Source organism: Apus apus, chromosome 2 (genome assembly GCF_020740795.1).
Source record: "Apus apus isolate bApuApu2 chromosome 2, bApuApu2.pri.cur, whole genome shotgun sequence".
Lineage (NCBI taxonomy): Eukaryota > Metazoa > Chordata > Aves > Apodiformes > Apodidae > Apus > Apus apus.
Genome location: NC_067283.1, coordinates 113,646,342 through 113,663,411, shown reverse-complemented (window position 1 = coordinate 113,663,411; position 17,070 = coordinate 113,646,342). Strand labels below are relative to the sequence as shown.

The window sequence follows — 17,070 nt, the reverse complement described above, 5'->3', positions numbered from 1 at the left end:
TGTCTGTGCGTGTACGTGGAAAGATGTCTCTAAAGCCTCTTCCCTGCCGCGGCCCGTCAGACCGTCGTGCTGCCCCCTCCGCTCGGAATGGTCTGGCCGAAAGCTACGCGCGTTTTCCCTGCCTCCAAGCGCACCATTCCTGATGCCCCGGCGTGTGCCTCCCGCCGCCCCCGCGCGGCTGCCCCTGTTGGGTCCGACCGGGGCCGGGCCCTTCCCGCCGCTTCCGCCCGCACCCCGCGCCGCTGCCGGCCGGCCTGGGGCGGGATGGCGGGGCTGCAGCAGTGCCTGCTGCAGCTGCACCGCTGCCTGCAGCCCGGCGACGCCGCCAGCGCGGCCCTGCACGGCTACAGCCTGCTCCGCAGCCTGGGCGAGACCTGCCTCACCGGCCCGGCGGGCAGCGCGCAGGGTGCGCCCTCGGGCCCGGCCCGGCCGCAGCGGGGGGCGGCGGCGGCAGGGGGTTGGGTTGTGGGAGGGATGGGGGGTGTTTGTCTCAGGGGTTCTGGGCGACCCCGGGGGCGGTGGTTGCCTCGCTGGTGTTTTTAAAACAGCGGTTTCCCAGCCTGGGGAGCGCTTGTTCGTGGTGGAACGGGCAGCGGACCGCTGGTCCTGCGGGGCGGCTCTGCCCGCTCCCTCCCTCGGTGGCTGAACGCGGCACTTGAGGGCTGCTGGCGCGACAGGAAAGGTTGATTTCCGGGGGAGGGACGGCCTGTTGCCCCAGATGTCCGTTTCACTTGGTAAAAACACTTCACTCGTGCCCCTCTTTGCCGACCTGCCCACGCGTGGCTTTCCCTCGGCTCTGAGCAGCCCCAGCCTGAGGTCCTTGGGGAGGTCAGAAGCACCCGCACGAAACTCTGCTTTTCCTGGGGACAAACCTCACTCCCGTCCGAGGCGTTGAGGCGTTATTCCTCTGTACAAGCCGAGCGGTGTCCAGCCCTGCCTGCTGTCGAACAGAAACCCACCCCCTGACGGGTTTGTTTTGCTTCCCCGCAGCGCTCCACCTGTCCCTGGTGTTTTCCCAAGAGCATGGCTTGCTGGTCTTTATCTACAAATCCCTCGGCATCGAGGAGGCAAGTTGGTGAACGTTCGTTTTTAAAGAAACATTGAGATAGTGCTGTATGAACAGCGTCTTGTCTTATACATGTGAAAACTTTTTGGTGTTTTGCTTTTCAGTTTCGAGATTGCAGGGAAGAAGCATTGAAGTTTCTTTGTGTCTTTATGGAGAAAGTCGGTGACAAAGTTCATCCTTATGCTTGTAATATTAAGGTGGGTCAAAAAAAATTATTTCCTAAACGTCTTCACCAAATGGTTGAAACAGTTCCTCTTGAGTGTCGTGTGGTAAAATATTTTTAACTGTCCTTCACCCCTCCCAGTCCACCTTACCCATCTGCAGTGTTTTTGTTAGAGCTGGAACAGCCTGTTTGGTACAAGTTACAAAAAATACAACAGGGAAGTGTGAAATTTGCTTCAGCTGTAGAATAAATTTCATGTGTGTCTTTGCAAAATACAGTAGTTACTTATATTGAAAATATTTCTGATCATTTTTTATTTATACAGAGTAAATTCATGGGTTTAGGTGTAGTATTTTAAATATGGAGAAATTGGTGTAAAGTACCATATCCCTAAAAATGAGGTTCTTTGAGTCTAGATTGCTGAATAATACTGCTTTGCATAGAAATGCTTGAGTGCACCATGACATTTGCTGACCACAAATCAGTAGCTACATATTGTAAAGAATGATGGCATAGAGGTGGAAAATTTGCTATGTGTGCCTTTTATTCCAGAAACTATACTTTATTTGCTTGACCCAAGATTTGTTAGGGCAGAAAATGCTACAATGTTGTAATTGATGCCCCCTTTCGTGACTGAATCTTTTTATTTTTTTAATCTTTTTAGACACTTTGTTAGGAAAAGATACTTTAATGTAGATTAAGACATTGTTATCTTTACATACGAGTACTTAAGCTCCATTTTCTTTCCTATCTAGCAAACTTGTATTAGTGTTTATACAAAAGAAAGGGCAGCAAAATGTAAAGCCCCAGCTCTGGAACTTCTGATTAAGGTAAAATACATTTTATAAATCTCTGTTCTTTCTAGAAATAGTAGAAAATCTTTTGCTATAGTTTTGCTATATTGTGAAGAAAATCTCTAGTGTACAGCGTCAAGAGAATATTAACAGTGCAACATTCAGATGTGAGTCAGAGGTATGTTTTAAGATCAGGATGTCTTTGATATCCCTCCAATAAGTTGCTTAGATGTGAGCATGTCATTCCTTCATCTGCTAGAGCAAGACGTAGGTGTTTCGGGGTCAGTTGCAAAATTTCTCTGTACCAGTTTATTATGGTTCTTTAAGGATAATTTTTATATTTCTTTTGTGTTCTTACTCTAAAATATTATGTATCAATAACTAATCTTATCATACATTAGGTACGGCGTATGAAAGGTGTAGAGGAGGAGAAGGGCTTTTTTTCAGAGTTTTATTACTGTGTGAGTCAGTAATTTCATAATGTGCTTCCTTAGAATGCGTTAGGCCCTGGTTTTGCAAATACTTTTGTACCTGTTTGATTTTGCTTAGGAGAAGCAAAACTCCCTTCAGAGTTAGTTAGTTCTATGAATTAGGTTGGCTTTATAACAGCAGGGAGAGAAATAAAGTTTGATGAAGGCTACTGCAGACTTGCTAAGCGTCTGCTCCTGTCTATATATATATTTTATATATATATAAAAAATTATAATTATACTGTGTGTTTTATCTGTATATAGAATGTATTATATAAATGAAAAATACACATTTTATATATGTGCACATATAGGAAGACAGTTTTGTTGTTAAAGTAGATGTCATGTCAACACACTCTTTCCTGGACCAGTTACCTCAAATCTCTTTCATTAAATAGCATACTTAAGCTGATGTTACACGTATGGATGGTGTTTCTACTTAAACCAAGTGGTAGTGTAGTAATAGTGATGATTTTCTTACATTTCTTCTTTTTTTTTTTTTTTTTACTTTAGTTGTTGCAAAGTTTACGACGTTCCTGTCTGATGGAAGAAATGAAAATTGGAGAGATATTTAATAAATTTTATGGGGAACTTGCCACAAAAAGTAGAATTGCTGATACAGGTGGGCTTTAATTTTTCTGTCACTGTCGTTTTTTTTATTTACACTCAGTTTTTGTTGGCTTGTATGGAAATACATGGAAACGTATAATTGTTATTCCAATGACAAATGTGATAAAAAATGGTAGCTGTCATGATTTAGAGCTAGTAAAATTTGTTCAGGTCTTCTGATCATGATCATGCAATCAGGGTTTAGCAGACCTGTATATATGTATAAGCTAGCATATGGGAGAAAAAAATATAATATAATTTAATTTATTAGTGGCAATCGATACTAAATTTAAACACAGGTCTTGTCTAGGATTCCCAGCATAAAAACATATTTTTATGTCTAATCTGTTATTATTAGTCCCTAAATGCCTAAATACTTAGAATAATTCCAGCTTTCTTGTCACTAACCAACTTAACTTTGCTAGGCTTTAAGTTTTTTGGGTTTGGTTTTGGTTTTTTCCCCCCCACGTTCAGTGCTAACCTGGTGTAGCTGTTCCTTTGAAGTTACTCTTACACTTGTTTTATAACTATACACACATATTCCTTGGTAACTTTGAACCTTAAGGGTAGTCCTGGTCCCTTCGTTGGAGGCTCTTATCAAAAGCAGAGGCTGTCAGGCCCTGTCAGAGTTCATGTAAATGCCAGCTCAGTTGCTAAAGCTCTTTGTAACTTTATTCCAACCCAAGCCAGTTTTGTCCTCAGAGCTGCAGTTTGGTGTGATAGTTCCTGCATTGGTTTCCCCTAACATGAACTCATCAGTTCCTGCCTTATGTTATTTATGATTTTAAGGAAACTAATATGAGCTCTAGTTGGATCATCGTGGCTAGTTAGGTCTGAAACCTTAGCTTGGCAGGTCTAGACCTCACAAAACTTGCTCTGCCTGCATAGAAGCCTCTAGTCCAAGCTCAAGCCTAGAAGCTTCTGCTGGCTGGTGGCCTTAGCCCTGATGGTACTTAGAAGACCCAGCATCATCTCAAGGCCAGCAGCAAACTTGGATTAGTGTAAATGCTTCCTCAGTGGATAGGGCCTTTATTATTAATTTTCTAAGCCACATTTAAAAGCAGTGTGTTTAACTTATTAATGTGAAAGGAGGATGCATCTCACATCATATTATGTAGATACAGATGTACATCTTAAAGAGATGTTTCCCACATGCTAATTACCAATTAAAATCCTCAGGAATGGTTGCAAGTTACTCTGGAATTGCAATGGAAATGTCAGAGTAATTATTTCAGTAATTAATATTTAATAATATTAAATTATGTTTTAGTACTGGAGAAGATTTATGAGCTTTTGGGAGTTTTGGGAGAGGTCCAACCTAGTGACATGGTTAACAACTCTGAAAAACTATTCCGAGCTTATTTAGGAGAGCTTAAAACACAGGTATGATTGGATTTTCATTTTAGACTTGCTTTCTTTCAGACATAGCTTTTTTTTTCTTTTGTTGTGTGTAGCACTGTGTGTTGGAATATTACTGTAACTAGTACAGTTTATAGGGTTCTAACTGGACAAGCATAAATACTTCCTTAAGGACTGTTAAAGTTTGTGTTCTCTGGTTCTGAAAAGCCATCAAAGTAAAAATTCAAGGCCGTTCACTGACAGCAAATTAACTGATTTACTGTGAAAAAAGATGGCATCTGATGATCATTGCAGTAACACCCCAGAAATGTTGTATTGCCATGCACTAGTAGTTTCTGACTTGAGCTGTAATAGCTGCCAAATCCTTGCACTTCAGGTAAGTATCACAGTTCTGCTGAACTTTACTTTCCTATATTCTGCACTTTTAATATGTTAGTCTGTGTTAAGTTTTGTTACAGTTGGTTTTGGTGGAATGTATTTTATGCTTTTCAAAGAATTTATTATGCAACTGTAGTTAAACTCCCTCCCAAATGATATGAAACTTCTGAGTAGGAGAGGTTTCTGCCAACTTGTGTTCATAGAGGTGGGTGCTGACATAACTGTATGAAGTTGGAATATATTATTTTATCTACACTTCTAGGAACTGGGAAGCTTTGATGTAAATTTATCTTAGCTTGGGCATAATACTTTTTTTCAATTCCCGTGTTTTTTAGATGACATCAGCCACAAGAGCACCTAGGCTAGTTATTGTAGCAGGATGTCTGAGGGGACTGGCTGCCCTCATGTGCAACTTCACCAAATCTGTGGATGAAGGTACGTTCTTTTTCTGTAAGAAAGACAGTTATACAATTTGATATATTTTAGGTGTTATACAGCCAGCAAGCAGTGCCGTTTCTCCCTGTGAACTCAGAATGAAAACTTCCCCCCTGGTAGATGGTTTATGCAAAAGCCAGACCTATCCAGCTTACATGGTCCTTGTAGTCAGTCTTTGTGTGGAGCGGCTTCCATCAATGTGTGGCAGTACATAAACGTTATAAGAGCTATTTTCTAACCAGTGATTGGGCAGCTGTGAGTGCCACATTGAAGCTGGGATGTGCTTTACACAGAGGTGTGTTTCCCTTAGAAGAGACATGTCTGTTTAAACACTGGTATTCAGAAAAAAAAAAATCAATGAATATGGATGTATGTTTTCTTTCAAATTTAAGAGTATTTCAGGAAGAAGTATCTCTGCCTCTGAAAATGAAGTATGTAAGGTTTTCCAGTACTACTTCTTCATTCTAAGCTTTGGGTACAAATATCTCTTGACTTCACTCTACCCCTTGTTTGTCAGTAGTGGAATATTCATTGTATTGTTTCACAGATCCTCAGACTGCAAAGGAGATTTTTGATTTTGCAATGAAGGCAATCAACCCACAGGTAAATCTGTCATGTGTTAATTGTTCCACATAAGTGAATTAGCCTTGATGAAGAGTAAATCAGATATAACAAACTTTTTCTGATGTTACAGGTTGATCAGAAGCGATATGCAGTACATCTAGGTAAGACTGTAAATTGTTTCCATTTGGGCTAGGTGGATAACACACATGCAACGGGGTCTTCTGTCTGGAGTTCTTTATTCTTCTCTTGGATGGCTCTAGTCTTCAGTCTTCTCAGCGGATCAGGGAGCAAAGCTGATGTACTCTAAGTTGGAATCTAAAGAGTTAAACACGTATTTGCTAGGCAAGATCTAATCAGCTTGTGAACAGCAGCAAAACACCTGATGCCATTTGCCCCTCTGGAGTAGTACAAAACCCTGGTATGAGAAGGGAATCGTGGCAGGAGTGAAAATAAGAATGTAGCAAATGAGGAGAAAAAGAGTTGGGCTAAAGGAAAAAAATAGGAAGAGAGAGGGGGGATTTCACTGGGAGAAGGAAAAAGAAACTGGAAACACATTAAGTTCATGAAGAAAATGAGAAGCTGGCCTGTGAAATGTGAATAACTTATGCAGAAATTGGGAAAATGCAGGGCTTGGATACCAGGCCCATGGCAGCTGTGAAGGGCAAAACCTGCTTTAATGATAGTCTGCCAAAAAAAGATTATTAAGGATATTGATATATATATATATTTTTTAATTTGGAATTGTGAAGTTACATATATGCTGAATTCTTTATTTGTCTGCATCACAGTTTGGTGGAGTAGGGAACTTGAGTATATATATGTCTGACCACAGAAACCAAATCTGTGTGAATTGCGTGATCGAGTTTGTAACCAGTAGAGTCCTTTTCTTTTACATCGTTAATGTAAATAAGTTCAGAACACAGCTGAAATTTAAGTATGGGATTTAATGAGAATTGTTTTTAAATTGCAGCTGGTTTACAGTTGTTCAGCTGGCATGCTTCTCAGTTTGGTTCCTTGCTCTTGGACAACTATGTCTCCCTCTTTGAAGCCATGTGTAAATGGTGTGGCCACACAAATCAGGAGCTGAAGAAAGCCAGTCATTCTGCACTAGACTCATTCCTCAAGCAGGTATTTTAAGTTCACTGGGATCTCTGAGACTAAAGCAAAGTTAAATTTATTGAAATAGTGGAGATGTTTTAGTGCTTGGAAGTTCAGTGAATACATTTAATAAATAATTATTTTGTATGGAGTGCTTCATGTTACAAGCTAGTTCTCTAAAGATTTACTGCAGTTCTTTTGTGGCTTTTTTCATGTTTCTGAAAATCCTAAAATTTTTGTGTCTGCCTTACAGATTTCTGTAATGGTAGCTAAGGATGCAGAGCTACACAAAGGCATATTGCAGTTCTTCATGGAGCAGTTCTATGGAATCATCAGAAGAATGGATTCTAGCAACAAAGAGCTGTCCATTGCCATTCGTGGATATGGGCTTTTTGCAGCAGTACGTGCAGGAAATTTTCTGATAAAGCAGTGTATTGAATAGATTTAAAGCTAAGATCCATGTGCCATTCATTTTACAAGTTCACAAGGTGTTTACAAGGCTTTCATAAATGCTCTTGTTTCTGAATTAAGTGTAGAACTTAATTAGCTACACTGTAAAATACCTTGTCATTGAAAAATTATTAAAATGCATACTAAATTTAGTAGGAGCAGTTGCAGAATTGAGAGTTGTGGTTACTTCAGCTTGTCCACTAGTTCTGAAGTAGGAAAAAAAAGGGGCTTCATACACAGTTGTCACCAAACTTAAGGATGTTCTTAATTGCATAGGTACAGACAATACATCACTTGCTCTGTTTGCATTTAAATGGTGGAGTCCAGGCTCTGCAGTTCAGATAGGTTTCCTACGAGCAGGAATCTCAATCAGAACAGCCAAAATGCACTGCTGACTTCAGGACACTAGGAAGTAATCAGTGAAACAACTGCAAATTAAAAATAAACCCCAACAAAGAAAACCACGAAGCTGTGCTTATATATGTATGTGAAGGGCATGTATGTTTGTCAGGAAGCACCATTAATAGCCATCTGCCAGTTTTTGTCAGCAGTAAATTAAAATTGGAATAGAACAATTAATTGAAAGTTCTGTAAAGAAAGGATTACATTTATATATCTGCAGCCTATGTGCTTGATGGTAGTACCCCAACTTTTATGTAATAAAATTACAGATGTTACTTTTTTTATCTCTCAAAACAAAGAATAGGTTAAGTCTCAAAGATTATCTAGAAAAGGTTAGGAAATATGATAGAATAGCTGATTACTGGCTGAATTCTTTCCATCGTGTTACCTTTTGAGCAGAGTGCATTTGTTTTGTAGAATTTTTAAACGTGCTTTGTTGAAACCTAATCTTCCTCTTCTATGGTATGAACTAGAAAGGAATTGAGTTACAGGTATTGTTTCCACTAAAAAATAAGTATTTCAAATTACTGAATTGAAAGGAATTGTTAAAAATAACTGTTACAGAATGCAAGAAGTTAATAAAAATTACATCACATAAATACAGACATAGGGTAATACTGCAGATTTTAATAGGAAAAGGGAATCTTAATGCTTCAATGCACAATCAAAGTTCAGAATCTGGGCTCCTGGGCTAAATGTTAAATAGTTGTAGCCTGTGCATGATAATTGGTTAAGCCACATTAAAGTAACACTTCTATGCAGCTGGGTCAAAATATGGGTGATTATCAGCATCGATAATGCCATATTGAAGATACTTACAGACAAATTCCATGCTTTTCAGGCTGGATTTGAAATGGTGTCACTGCAAGTTCAAGTACTTTTACAGTACATTACACTGCATCATTGAACTGTTACTTTGGTTCATTGCAGATACTGTTTCTCATTGTATTAAGTAGAATAATTACAGTTAATTTATTCACATGTATTGATTTCCTGGAAAAAAATGAAATATTATTTGAACTACGATGCAGTGAAGATCTGGGTGGATTTTAGTGCTACAGCATGGGTTTGCTTGTTTGTACAAAGTTGCTAAATGATTGTTTTATTTTCTCTCTTCAAGCCTTGTAAAGCTATCAGTTCTAAGGATGTTGATGACATGTATGTTGAGCTCCTTCAGCGTTGCAAGCAAATGTACCTCACAGAAGCAGAAACAATAGACGACCATCTGTATCAACTGCCAAGTTTCCTTCAGTCCATTGCAAGTGTGATATTCCATATAGATACAGTAAGTGGAGTATTCGAACTACAGGGTTTTGTTGGTTGGTTTTTTTAATGTGGATGGGGATGTATAAGAAGGTAATAGCTGCAAAAATACCTATGATAGAAAGGGGTTCTTTAGGTGAAATATGATGACTTTTAGCTCCTGGGGAATGGGAAAGAATATCAGGAGAGTACTTTATTAGATTAATTTTAATAACGAAAATACACAGAAGATACTAAATGCTACTGTGCATTTCAGGAAAACCATGATAGCCAAATGTAAGTAGGTTTTTATTTCTTTTAGGAAAAGCTATTTATTTAGACCTAGTCTTAGCCTTTTAATGTGACTTGTACTACTCTATAATTGCTTTTTTTTGGTACTGATGCGTTCTTTTGGAACTGGCACATTCTCTGACAATGATACTTTGTTTTTCCCCTGCTGCTTGTATTTCCCCAGTAATTCCCCTGTATTCTAACAAGGGCTTTCTGGATCCTAGCTGCAGCTGGGAAGTAAGGTTGGGGCAGAGAAAAGACTTTCACTCACATTCTGTTTTCAGATTTTTAAGGATGAGCTGATTATACTGCTGCATTATTGTTGCTTAATTAAATTGGTACTTTTCTAATAAGCTTAAGGCTGGAAGCACTAATCTATTCAGGAGCTACTTTCCTAATGTGTTCCAGGAAAATTTCTTACTCTGCTTGCTTTGCTTGAGGTTTTTTGTTCTTGATTTTTTTTTTTCTTTACTTGGTTGCTTTTTTTATATCTAAGATGTATTCACTTGCTAAGTCTTTTATTGTTCTCAGAGCAGGTAATCTTGTAAACTCTTGTAATGAAGTATCTTGCTGAAGTAATTTAGTGTAATTCTTCACGTTGATACTGAGTTACAATCATTGTGTTTGCATGATGTGTTTTTTGGTTTTATTTCTTCTAGATTCCCGAAGTATACACTCCAGTTCTTGAGCATCTAGTTGTTCTGCAGATCAGCAGCTTTCCACAATACAGTGAAAAAATGCAGACAATGTGTTGCAAATCTATAATAAAGGTATTGCTAGCCCTCTCAGGGAAAGGTCCAGTTCTTTGGAGTTTTATTAGCACAGTGGGTGAGTCTGTGATATTAACTTTGTGTGTTTTTCCTGGGGTTGTGCTTTTTTTGTTTGGTTTTGGTTCTTTGTGGGTGAAATAGCCATTTGTGGTATAAAATGAAGCTTTTCCCCATCTGCTAATGGAGGTTCAGGGTTCTCTGTGTTATTTTTCAGTATCCATTATTAGATCACTTAATACAGAAATACATTGAATAGCTGCTTTGGCTGACAGAATGGCTATCATCAAGGGCAGGAGAATATATTTTTGTGATAATCTGTTTAAATATAAGATTTATATTCCTGCTCTGAAGGATTGTGAGGAGAAAGGGATTTTGCAGAAAAACGTACAAAAATGTGTTCAATATTCTTTCACTCACCTTTATAAAATATCACAGAAGGTAAAGTGAGCTCTGAAACTTGTATGTAGTAATAATTTAAATTTCAGGTATGCAGTTAGTCAGATACAGTCCTGCAAATGTAGTCGTGAATGTGTTAACCTTGGTATCTGACAATTCCAGTAGCTTCCAACATGCTGACATCCCAGTGTATTGGTTTTTTAGACATCCTTTTAAATTTCTTTCAGTATTTTCTATTTCTTCCGATTAATTGCAATGGCTTTTCTCTACTGCTGTGGCATTTTCTTTTCATTCCACGTTCTTCATTTGGGATGTGGTGTGTACCCAAAGCACCATGCTGGAATGGGCATCCTAAGTCCATGTCTGTGAGAGGCACTGGGACTTGTTGCCTTTTGCAATGTGGGCATTATGGGCAATGCTTTGATCAACCACTGCATTCAAACTCAAGGAAAAGTCAAAGTAGTATTGAGAAAAGGTAGTAAGAAGGAGGTTCAAAACTTATTTGCCATGTAACATCCTATAGTTATCGCTCTGGTTTTGCCTATATTTGTCGTTAAAGAAAAATCTGTGTTCTTTTGCTTCACCCTCATCTTGACAGAATATTAAAAAAAAGAAGACTGATTTCATTCATTACTAGGATGATGAATTAGATGGATATTGTGCCTTTTTAAGTCTGTTCAGGCAATTTTTTTTGTTTCAGTGCATCAAGGATTAATCAGAATCTTCTCCAAGCCAATCACATTTTCAAAGGTAAAATAACTGCTGAGACATATTTACTTCATCTAGATTCCTAGAGTATGCATTCCAGTTCTCAAAGATCTAGCCCAGTAAACAGGGGAAGGTCCAAAGAAGCAAAAATAGTTCTGTCCAGTTTGAATTGTGCCCTAGTTGTTATTAGTTTCTGGTTCCTACATCTGCTCGGAGTAATGAGGCTGTTCCTGTTGTACTAAATGAAAAAAAAAAAAAAATGGCAGGAAATAGAAATTTTGTTCTTTGTAGTTCTTGTTTGCTCAGGTTGTCTGCAACAAAGTAGTCATAGTTAAGGTCATCCAGGTTTCTACCAGGCTGACAAATTTTGGACACTAAGTTTTACTGAATGTTTGTATTAAGGATTTTAAAGTTTTCTAATCTTGTGCAGCAGGATAATTGTAAAGTTAATCTTAAATAACTCACCACTAGAAGAAGAGCTTTAGAGATTTTTGGAGGGAGCTGGTTGTTTTGTTGTCTGTATAGATTGCTTGAGTGAAAAATCTAAACATACTCTACCTGCAGAAGTAATTTTGTATCGTGTTTTGACTTGAGTAAGGTAGTTACATACAGTGTTTCTGAAAAGCATTGTGTCTTTTCAGGATGTTTTTGGAAAAGAGGCTTCTGGATCAGAAGATGGTGGTGAAGCTGGTGAGGTTAGAGCAGGGAGATGGAAAGTACCAACCTACAAGGACTATCTGTATCTCTTTAGAAGTCTACTGAACTGTGACACAATGAAGGTAAAGGCATGGTTAACATGGAAATACAAAAGGAAAAGTAATCCTGTATCTTGACGCTCCTGTTCTAACTCTAGGCTTTTTCCAAATGTCATACTGTAGAACTGTTTTCTAGATTTAGTTAGATTTTGTGGCTGATAAATTAATTAGGCAGGTGTGAATTTAGGTTTCCATAGCTGAGAAACTCTAAAGACACATTCTCTCAGTCATTCAAATCTTGGTTTGTAAATTCAAGAAATAATTTTCACTGATGTTTTGAAATGTGAACTTTTTTCCTCCTGCAAAGGAATGTGTTTTTGAAGATGAAAACTTCCTTACTGCAAATTCATCACTGCATTCCCTGAATCGCTTGCTGTATGATGAATTTATAAAATCTATTTTGAAGATTATTGAGAAGTTGGACCTGACTGTTCAGAAACTGGATGTAAATGAACAGGTGAGACCTGATGACTTGTCCATTAATTTCTGCTGTTGTAGGGGGACCAAAATCACGTTCCCTGTTTTGCTTTCATTACGCTTCCATGCCTCCTCATAGTGACCTTGAATTAATGTTCACACTGGTCAAAAAGTTTCAATTCATATTTCTGGATATTGTATTGCAGTGTTAGAAGGTGGGAACACAGGAATCAGAAGAAGTTCACTGAACTGTGAACTTACCACAGAACCTGCCTACTCGGAATCTAGTGGTTTTCATTTTTCTGCTTGCTTTTTTCTTCATGAGCAAGCATATTATTTATTTTCCCATATTATATCTTTGAGTTGTGGATATGTCAATTTTTAATCATTTGTCTGTGTCAAACAAGCCAGTAGCAGTGAGAAAAAGAGAAAGAGACAGTCTGTTTATCTGGAAAAAAGGTGTAAACTATTTCTTTGTTGTCACAGATCAAGTGTGCTTACTTCAATATTTTTTTTTCAGGATGAAAATGAATCTGGCAGTGCTTCGATTTGGCCCACTTCTGACCCTGCTTCAAACCTGCAGCCAACAAAGCCAACAGACTTTATTGCCTTTATAAATCTAGTGGAATTCTGCAGGTATTAATAAGTTTCTATGTAGTTTGGAGGTTACAAAGTGTTTGGAAGAAATGTAAGGTGAGATTTATGATGCCTTTTTTCTGACTTATGATGATATACCATGTTTCAAAACGCACAAGGTGATTAGTGGGGAGACAGTAACTGTGTTCCAGATATGTGGGTCATAAGAGCATTCTAGCTCATCAGCTTGGTTTGTTGAAACATAGAGGAGTCAATTAATTCTGTTAATTATTTGGGTGCAATTGTCTTTCAGTATATGTTGTAACTTTTAATATTATGCTCACCCTATATATCAAATATTTCAGAGACCAGAAACAGAGTCTCCATAAAGTACTGTGGGGCATTAAGTGAAAGGTACAGCACTGTCTGCCTGTGGAAGTCCAGTTGATTTCCCCTAGTAATACTGCAGTCCTGAGAATGAAATATGATACTTGAGTATGTGTCTTTGTATAAATTCAGTAACAAGAAATAACAAGGAAGAATTGGCTTTTCACTTTAAAGCAAAATAAAAAGCTTCCTATGCTTGCCTCAGAAGGCAGCATGTAATTATTTCCTCTCTGTCCTTGGAGCTACTCTGTTTTAGCAATACTTCTCTTTCTTGTACTGACTTGAAAGTTTGAAAAAAGGAAGCAAGTATTTAATTCAGGTGTTGTTTTTTTTTGCTTGTGTGTTTTCTGTGTATCTGTTTTAGAGAGATACTTCCAGAGAAGCATGTAGAATACTTTTACCCTTGGGTATATTCCTTTGGTTATGACCTTATTACACATTCAACAAGGCTACCTCTTATTAGTGGATTCTACAAGCTGCTTTCTGTTACAATGAAAATTGCCAAGAAAATAAAATACTTTGAGGTGAGATCTCTTTTCCCAATGGAGGGATAACATGTTGTATCAGTGATGGTGCCATTCTTTGCACGTAGTCTTTTATGCTCTGTGGAAAATAGTTCATTGAAACTGTACCCAGTTGTTTCAAACATTTATAGTATCCTATGCCTCCATAGTTATAAGCACATAGAAAGTAAAAATGTAGACTAGAAGACCATTTTCTGAAGAGACACCATCTATCCATAATGCTCTTTCTGAAGTTCTGAGCTGGGTGAACAGAGAGATGAGAAATAACCTTGTAGTGCAGGTGATACGGAAGAAAGCTCTGGTATCAGAAATAATGTAGCTGGCACAGCAGAGACTTGTGTGGGTCAAATACTCAACTTCTGGGATATACTTGTATTCCACTCACTGATTTCCACAGGAAATAAGATATTGTAAAGTGATGGTGCTTCACCTCATTATGTGTGTAGCCTACCACAGAGCCCAGAACTGTCCCTGCCACTGCTGGTGATGGCACCAAGTACAGCAAATTTCTGAACTCGTTGGTGTAGCTGCTTGTACTGCAGATGCTGTTGTCAATTGCCCTTTTCTTATTCCAGCAGCATTCTTGCCACCTGGACATCCACTGTTAAGGATTTACTTTTTTTTTAGTTGTATGGTTTGTTAGATGGGTGGACACGGAGAAAATTAACCACTGAAAAGTTGTTTTTTGGTCCTACATATCCATTATTTTGGATATGTTAAGTGTATTCCAAAAAATTGACCTTCAGTGCACCATGTTGATGTTAGTTTCTAAGCCTGGAGAGAACCAAGTACGTTTCAGGTTTTCACTGGTGTCTGTTTCACAAGGGACAGTGATGTATGTATTCTGAGTTGAACTTGTGCTTCATATATATACTCTGTACTATATATTTTAATACTGTTGACTTGTGGTTTCTGTTTTGTAGGGTGTCGGTCCAAGGAGTCTCAGAAAACGTTCTGAAGACCCAGAAAAGAAGTCTTGCTTTGCACTGTTTGTCAAGTTTGGAAAAGAGGCAAGTGATTTTGCTGGCTAACTTTCTTAGTTTGAATATAACCATACATGGCCCAATCAAAATTATATATTCTGAGAAACTTTACATTTTTTAAAGAAGTATTCTAGCTCTTTGGGTTATGTAACATAGTGTTTTAAGATGTTTTTCTGTCTGTTTTTTGCTTAATGTCAGAAGAGGTATATTGGTCACCTGTTTGTGTACAATTGCAAAGTAACTGAATAATTGTACATTAAATACATCTGCAGGTAAATGAAATTCCAGTGTTGGTTTTAAGTTGTTTATTTTACATCGATATCAAAATAGCTAAATCAGAATCTTAAAAGCTTTATAATTGTTCTTCTTGATCACTTTGTCTGAATTACAGGTTGCAGCAAAAATGAAGCAGTATAAAGATGAGTTGTTGGCATCCTGTCTGAATTTTTTACTCTCTTTGCCCCATGATATCATCATGCTTGATATCAAAGCATATATTCCCGCACTGCAGGTGGGTCAAAGTCATGCGCAGCTAACACTTTTTGGTTTTCCTAAAACATATACAAAAATTCTGGAGCAAACTTAGTATTCTGAGCAAGTAAGCTAGTGATTAAGCTTTCTACTGTCTTCAGTGAGATAGAATACAAATGACTTGACTTTTTTGGATAAACAAGTAAATTGTCAGAATTTGCTGTTGTAATAAGCTGACTGTGTTAATGCCTATGTTGCAATGTAGTATGTGTCTCCTGTTCTGATCTTGAGCAGACAAAAATTATTAAGGAAGATGTATTTTATGGTAAATGCTTTCAAAGATGTGTGTATATATATATATTTACCTTTAAATAATAGAAGTCAATAAAAATTAAAGACTGATACTTTGACATTTGACACATAGAACGCATTTAAGCTGGGCCTTAGCTGCACCCCGATGGCTGATCTGGGACTGGATGCTTTGGAAGACTGGTCAGCTCACATCCCCAGACATATAATGCAACCTTACTACAAGGATATTCTACCTCTTCTTGATGGTTATTTGAAAAACTCTGCATCTACAGGTACATACAGGCTAAAACTGTTAGTTTTGAGGGAGAGGAAAATGATTTTTTCGTTGTTTCACCTAAAGATAAGGATATGACATTTTTTGTCTATATTGTACACTTCCTCTGGTTGGAACAAGTGAAATTCTTTTACACCCCAAGATTTACCTTTGCCTTAAACTAGGATTTATTTGCTACAGCTGAGCAATCATTAATTGTAGCCATTTTATATGCTGCTTCTCTGATTTGTCCTTTATTTCCTTTAAATCAGTTTAATTTTCACTAATAGAGACTTAATTTCATTAATAAAGATTTTAAATGAAAGAATAATGCTCGCATCTTAACATTAAAAATGGGCAAAACTAGGGTGGGTTTTCTAAAGAAACAATGAGTACCATCATGAGGTACAATAAAATAAAATTAATATGCTGCTGTTTTGTTCATCAGTTGAATCTGAGAATAACTGGGAGGTAAGGAAACTTTCTCGAGCCGCTCAAAAGGGATTTAATAAAGTTGTGATACAGCGTTTAAGAAAAGCGAAGACTTTTTCATTGGTAAGAACATTGTTTCTTTTTAGAATTAAATGTGAATTAATCACTTCCCACTATTTCTCTTCCATTCTTGCATGGATTTTTTTTTTTTTTTTTTCCTGAGGGTTATTTCTACCTTAGATTAGTTCAGTGAACCCCATTCTACAGCACGGCTCAAAAATCTGTTTCATTGACACAGCTGGAAAGATGTCATGTTCTAGGGTGAGAATGGGAAGCACAGAAAGGGCAATGAAGAAATCCTGTAAATCAGCGTCACTGCTAGACTGATATATTACGAAAACAAAAATTTAACTCCTACACCTAAAATCAGGTGCCAGTAGCATGCAAATGCCATTTTTGAATGTGGAACTTTTAAAAAATTATCTTATGAATAAGTTAATAGTCTTAGAAGTTAAACATACTTATCATTTTGACCAGTGGTTTCTCAAGTAGCTCAGAATAGATGTGGGTTTATTTGTATATTCCAGTGCACAAACTAACTTGAAATAAACCTTTTTTTAGGTGTGAAATAATAGCAAAGCCTATTTGTATATAACTCTTTCCAACCTAGTGGTCTTTAAACAAAATGACTACATTTTGCAGGCTGCCTATGAAAATCGGTTGGCTGATTACATGTTGTCACAATCCCAGATCTAAAGCAAATTA

At 37.8% G+C, this 17,070-nt stretch overlaps 1 protein-coding gene across 3 annotated transcripts in view; it reads left to right on the top strand.

The window, feature by feature from the left end:
• Positions 1-1,186: 1,186 nt before the first annotated feature.
• The window catches only part of PRKDC (protein kinase, DNA-activated, catalytic subunit), an 82,461-nt gene continuing 66,577 nt past the window's right edge, over positions 1,187-17,070 (top strand). For all 3 annotated transcript variants that reach the window (XM_051610644.1, XM_051610646.1, XM_051610643.1), the window contains exons 1-20: positions 1,187-1,263; positions 1,985-2,059; positions 3,007-3,115; positions 4,373-4,485; positions 5,175-5,274; positions 5,822-5,877; positions 5,969-5,999; positions 6,809-6,966; positions 7,190-7,336; positions 8,909-9,073; positions 9,981-10,149; positions 11,188-11,237; positions 11,837-11,974; positions 12,258-12,407; positions 12,888-13,003; positions 13,695-13,854; positions 14,778-14,864; positions 15,229-15,348; positions 15,733-15,892; positions 16,322-16,428. In XM_051610644.1, the coding sequence (XP_051466604.1) occupies positions 1,216-1,263; positions 1,985-2,059; positions 3,007-3,115; positions 4,373-4,485; positions 5,175-5,274; positions 5,822-5,877; positions 5,969-5,999; positions 6,809-6,966; positions 7,190-7,336; positions 8,909-9,073; positions 9,981-10,149; positions 11,188-11,237; positions 11,837-11,974; positions 12,258-12,407; positions 12,888-13,003; positions 13,695-13,854; positions 14,778-14,864; positions 15,229-15,348; positions 15,733-15,892; positions 16,322-16,428 (2,259 nt within the window). In that variant the 5' untranslated portion in view covers positions 1,187-1,215. The remainder of the gene's footprint in view (positions 1,264-1,984; positions 2,060-3,006; positions 3,116-4,372; positions 4,486-5,174; positions 5,275-5,821; positions 5,878-5,968; positions 6,000-6,808; positions 6,967-7,189; positions 7,337-8,908; positions 9,074-9,980; positions 10,150-11,187; positions 11,238-11,836; positions 11,975-12,257; positions 12,408-12,887; positions 13,004-13,694; positions 13,855-14,777; positions 14,865-15,228; positions 15,349-15,732; positions 15,893-16,321; positions 16,429-17,070) is intronic.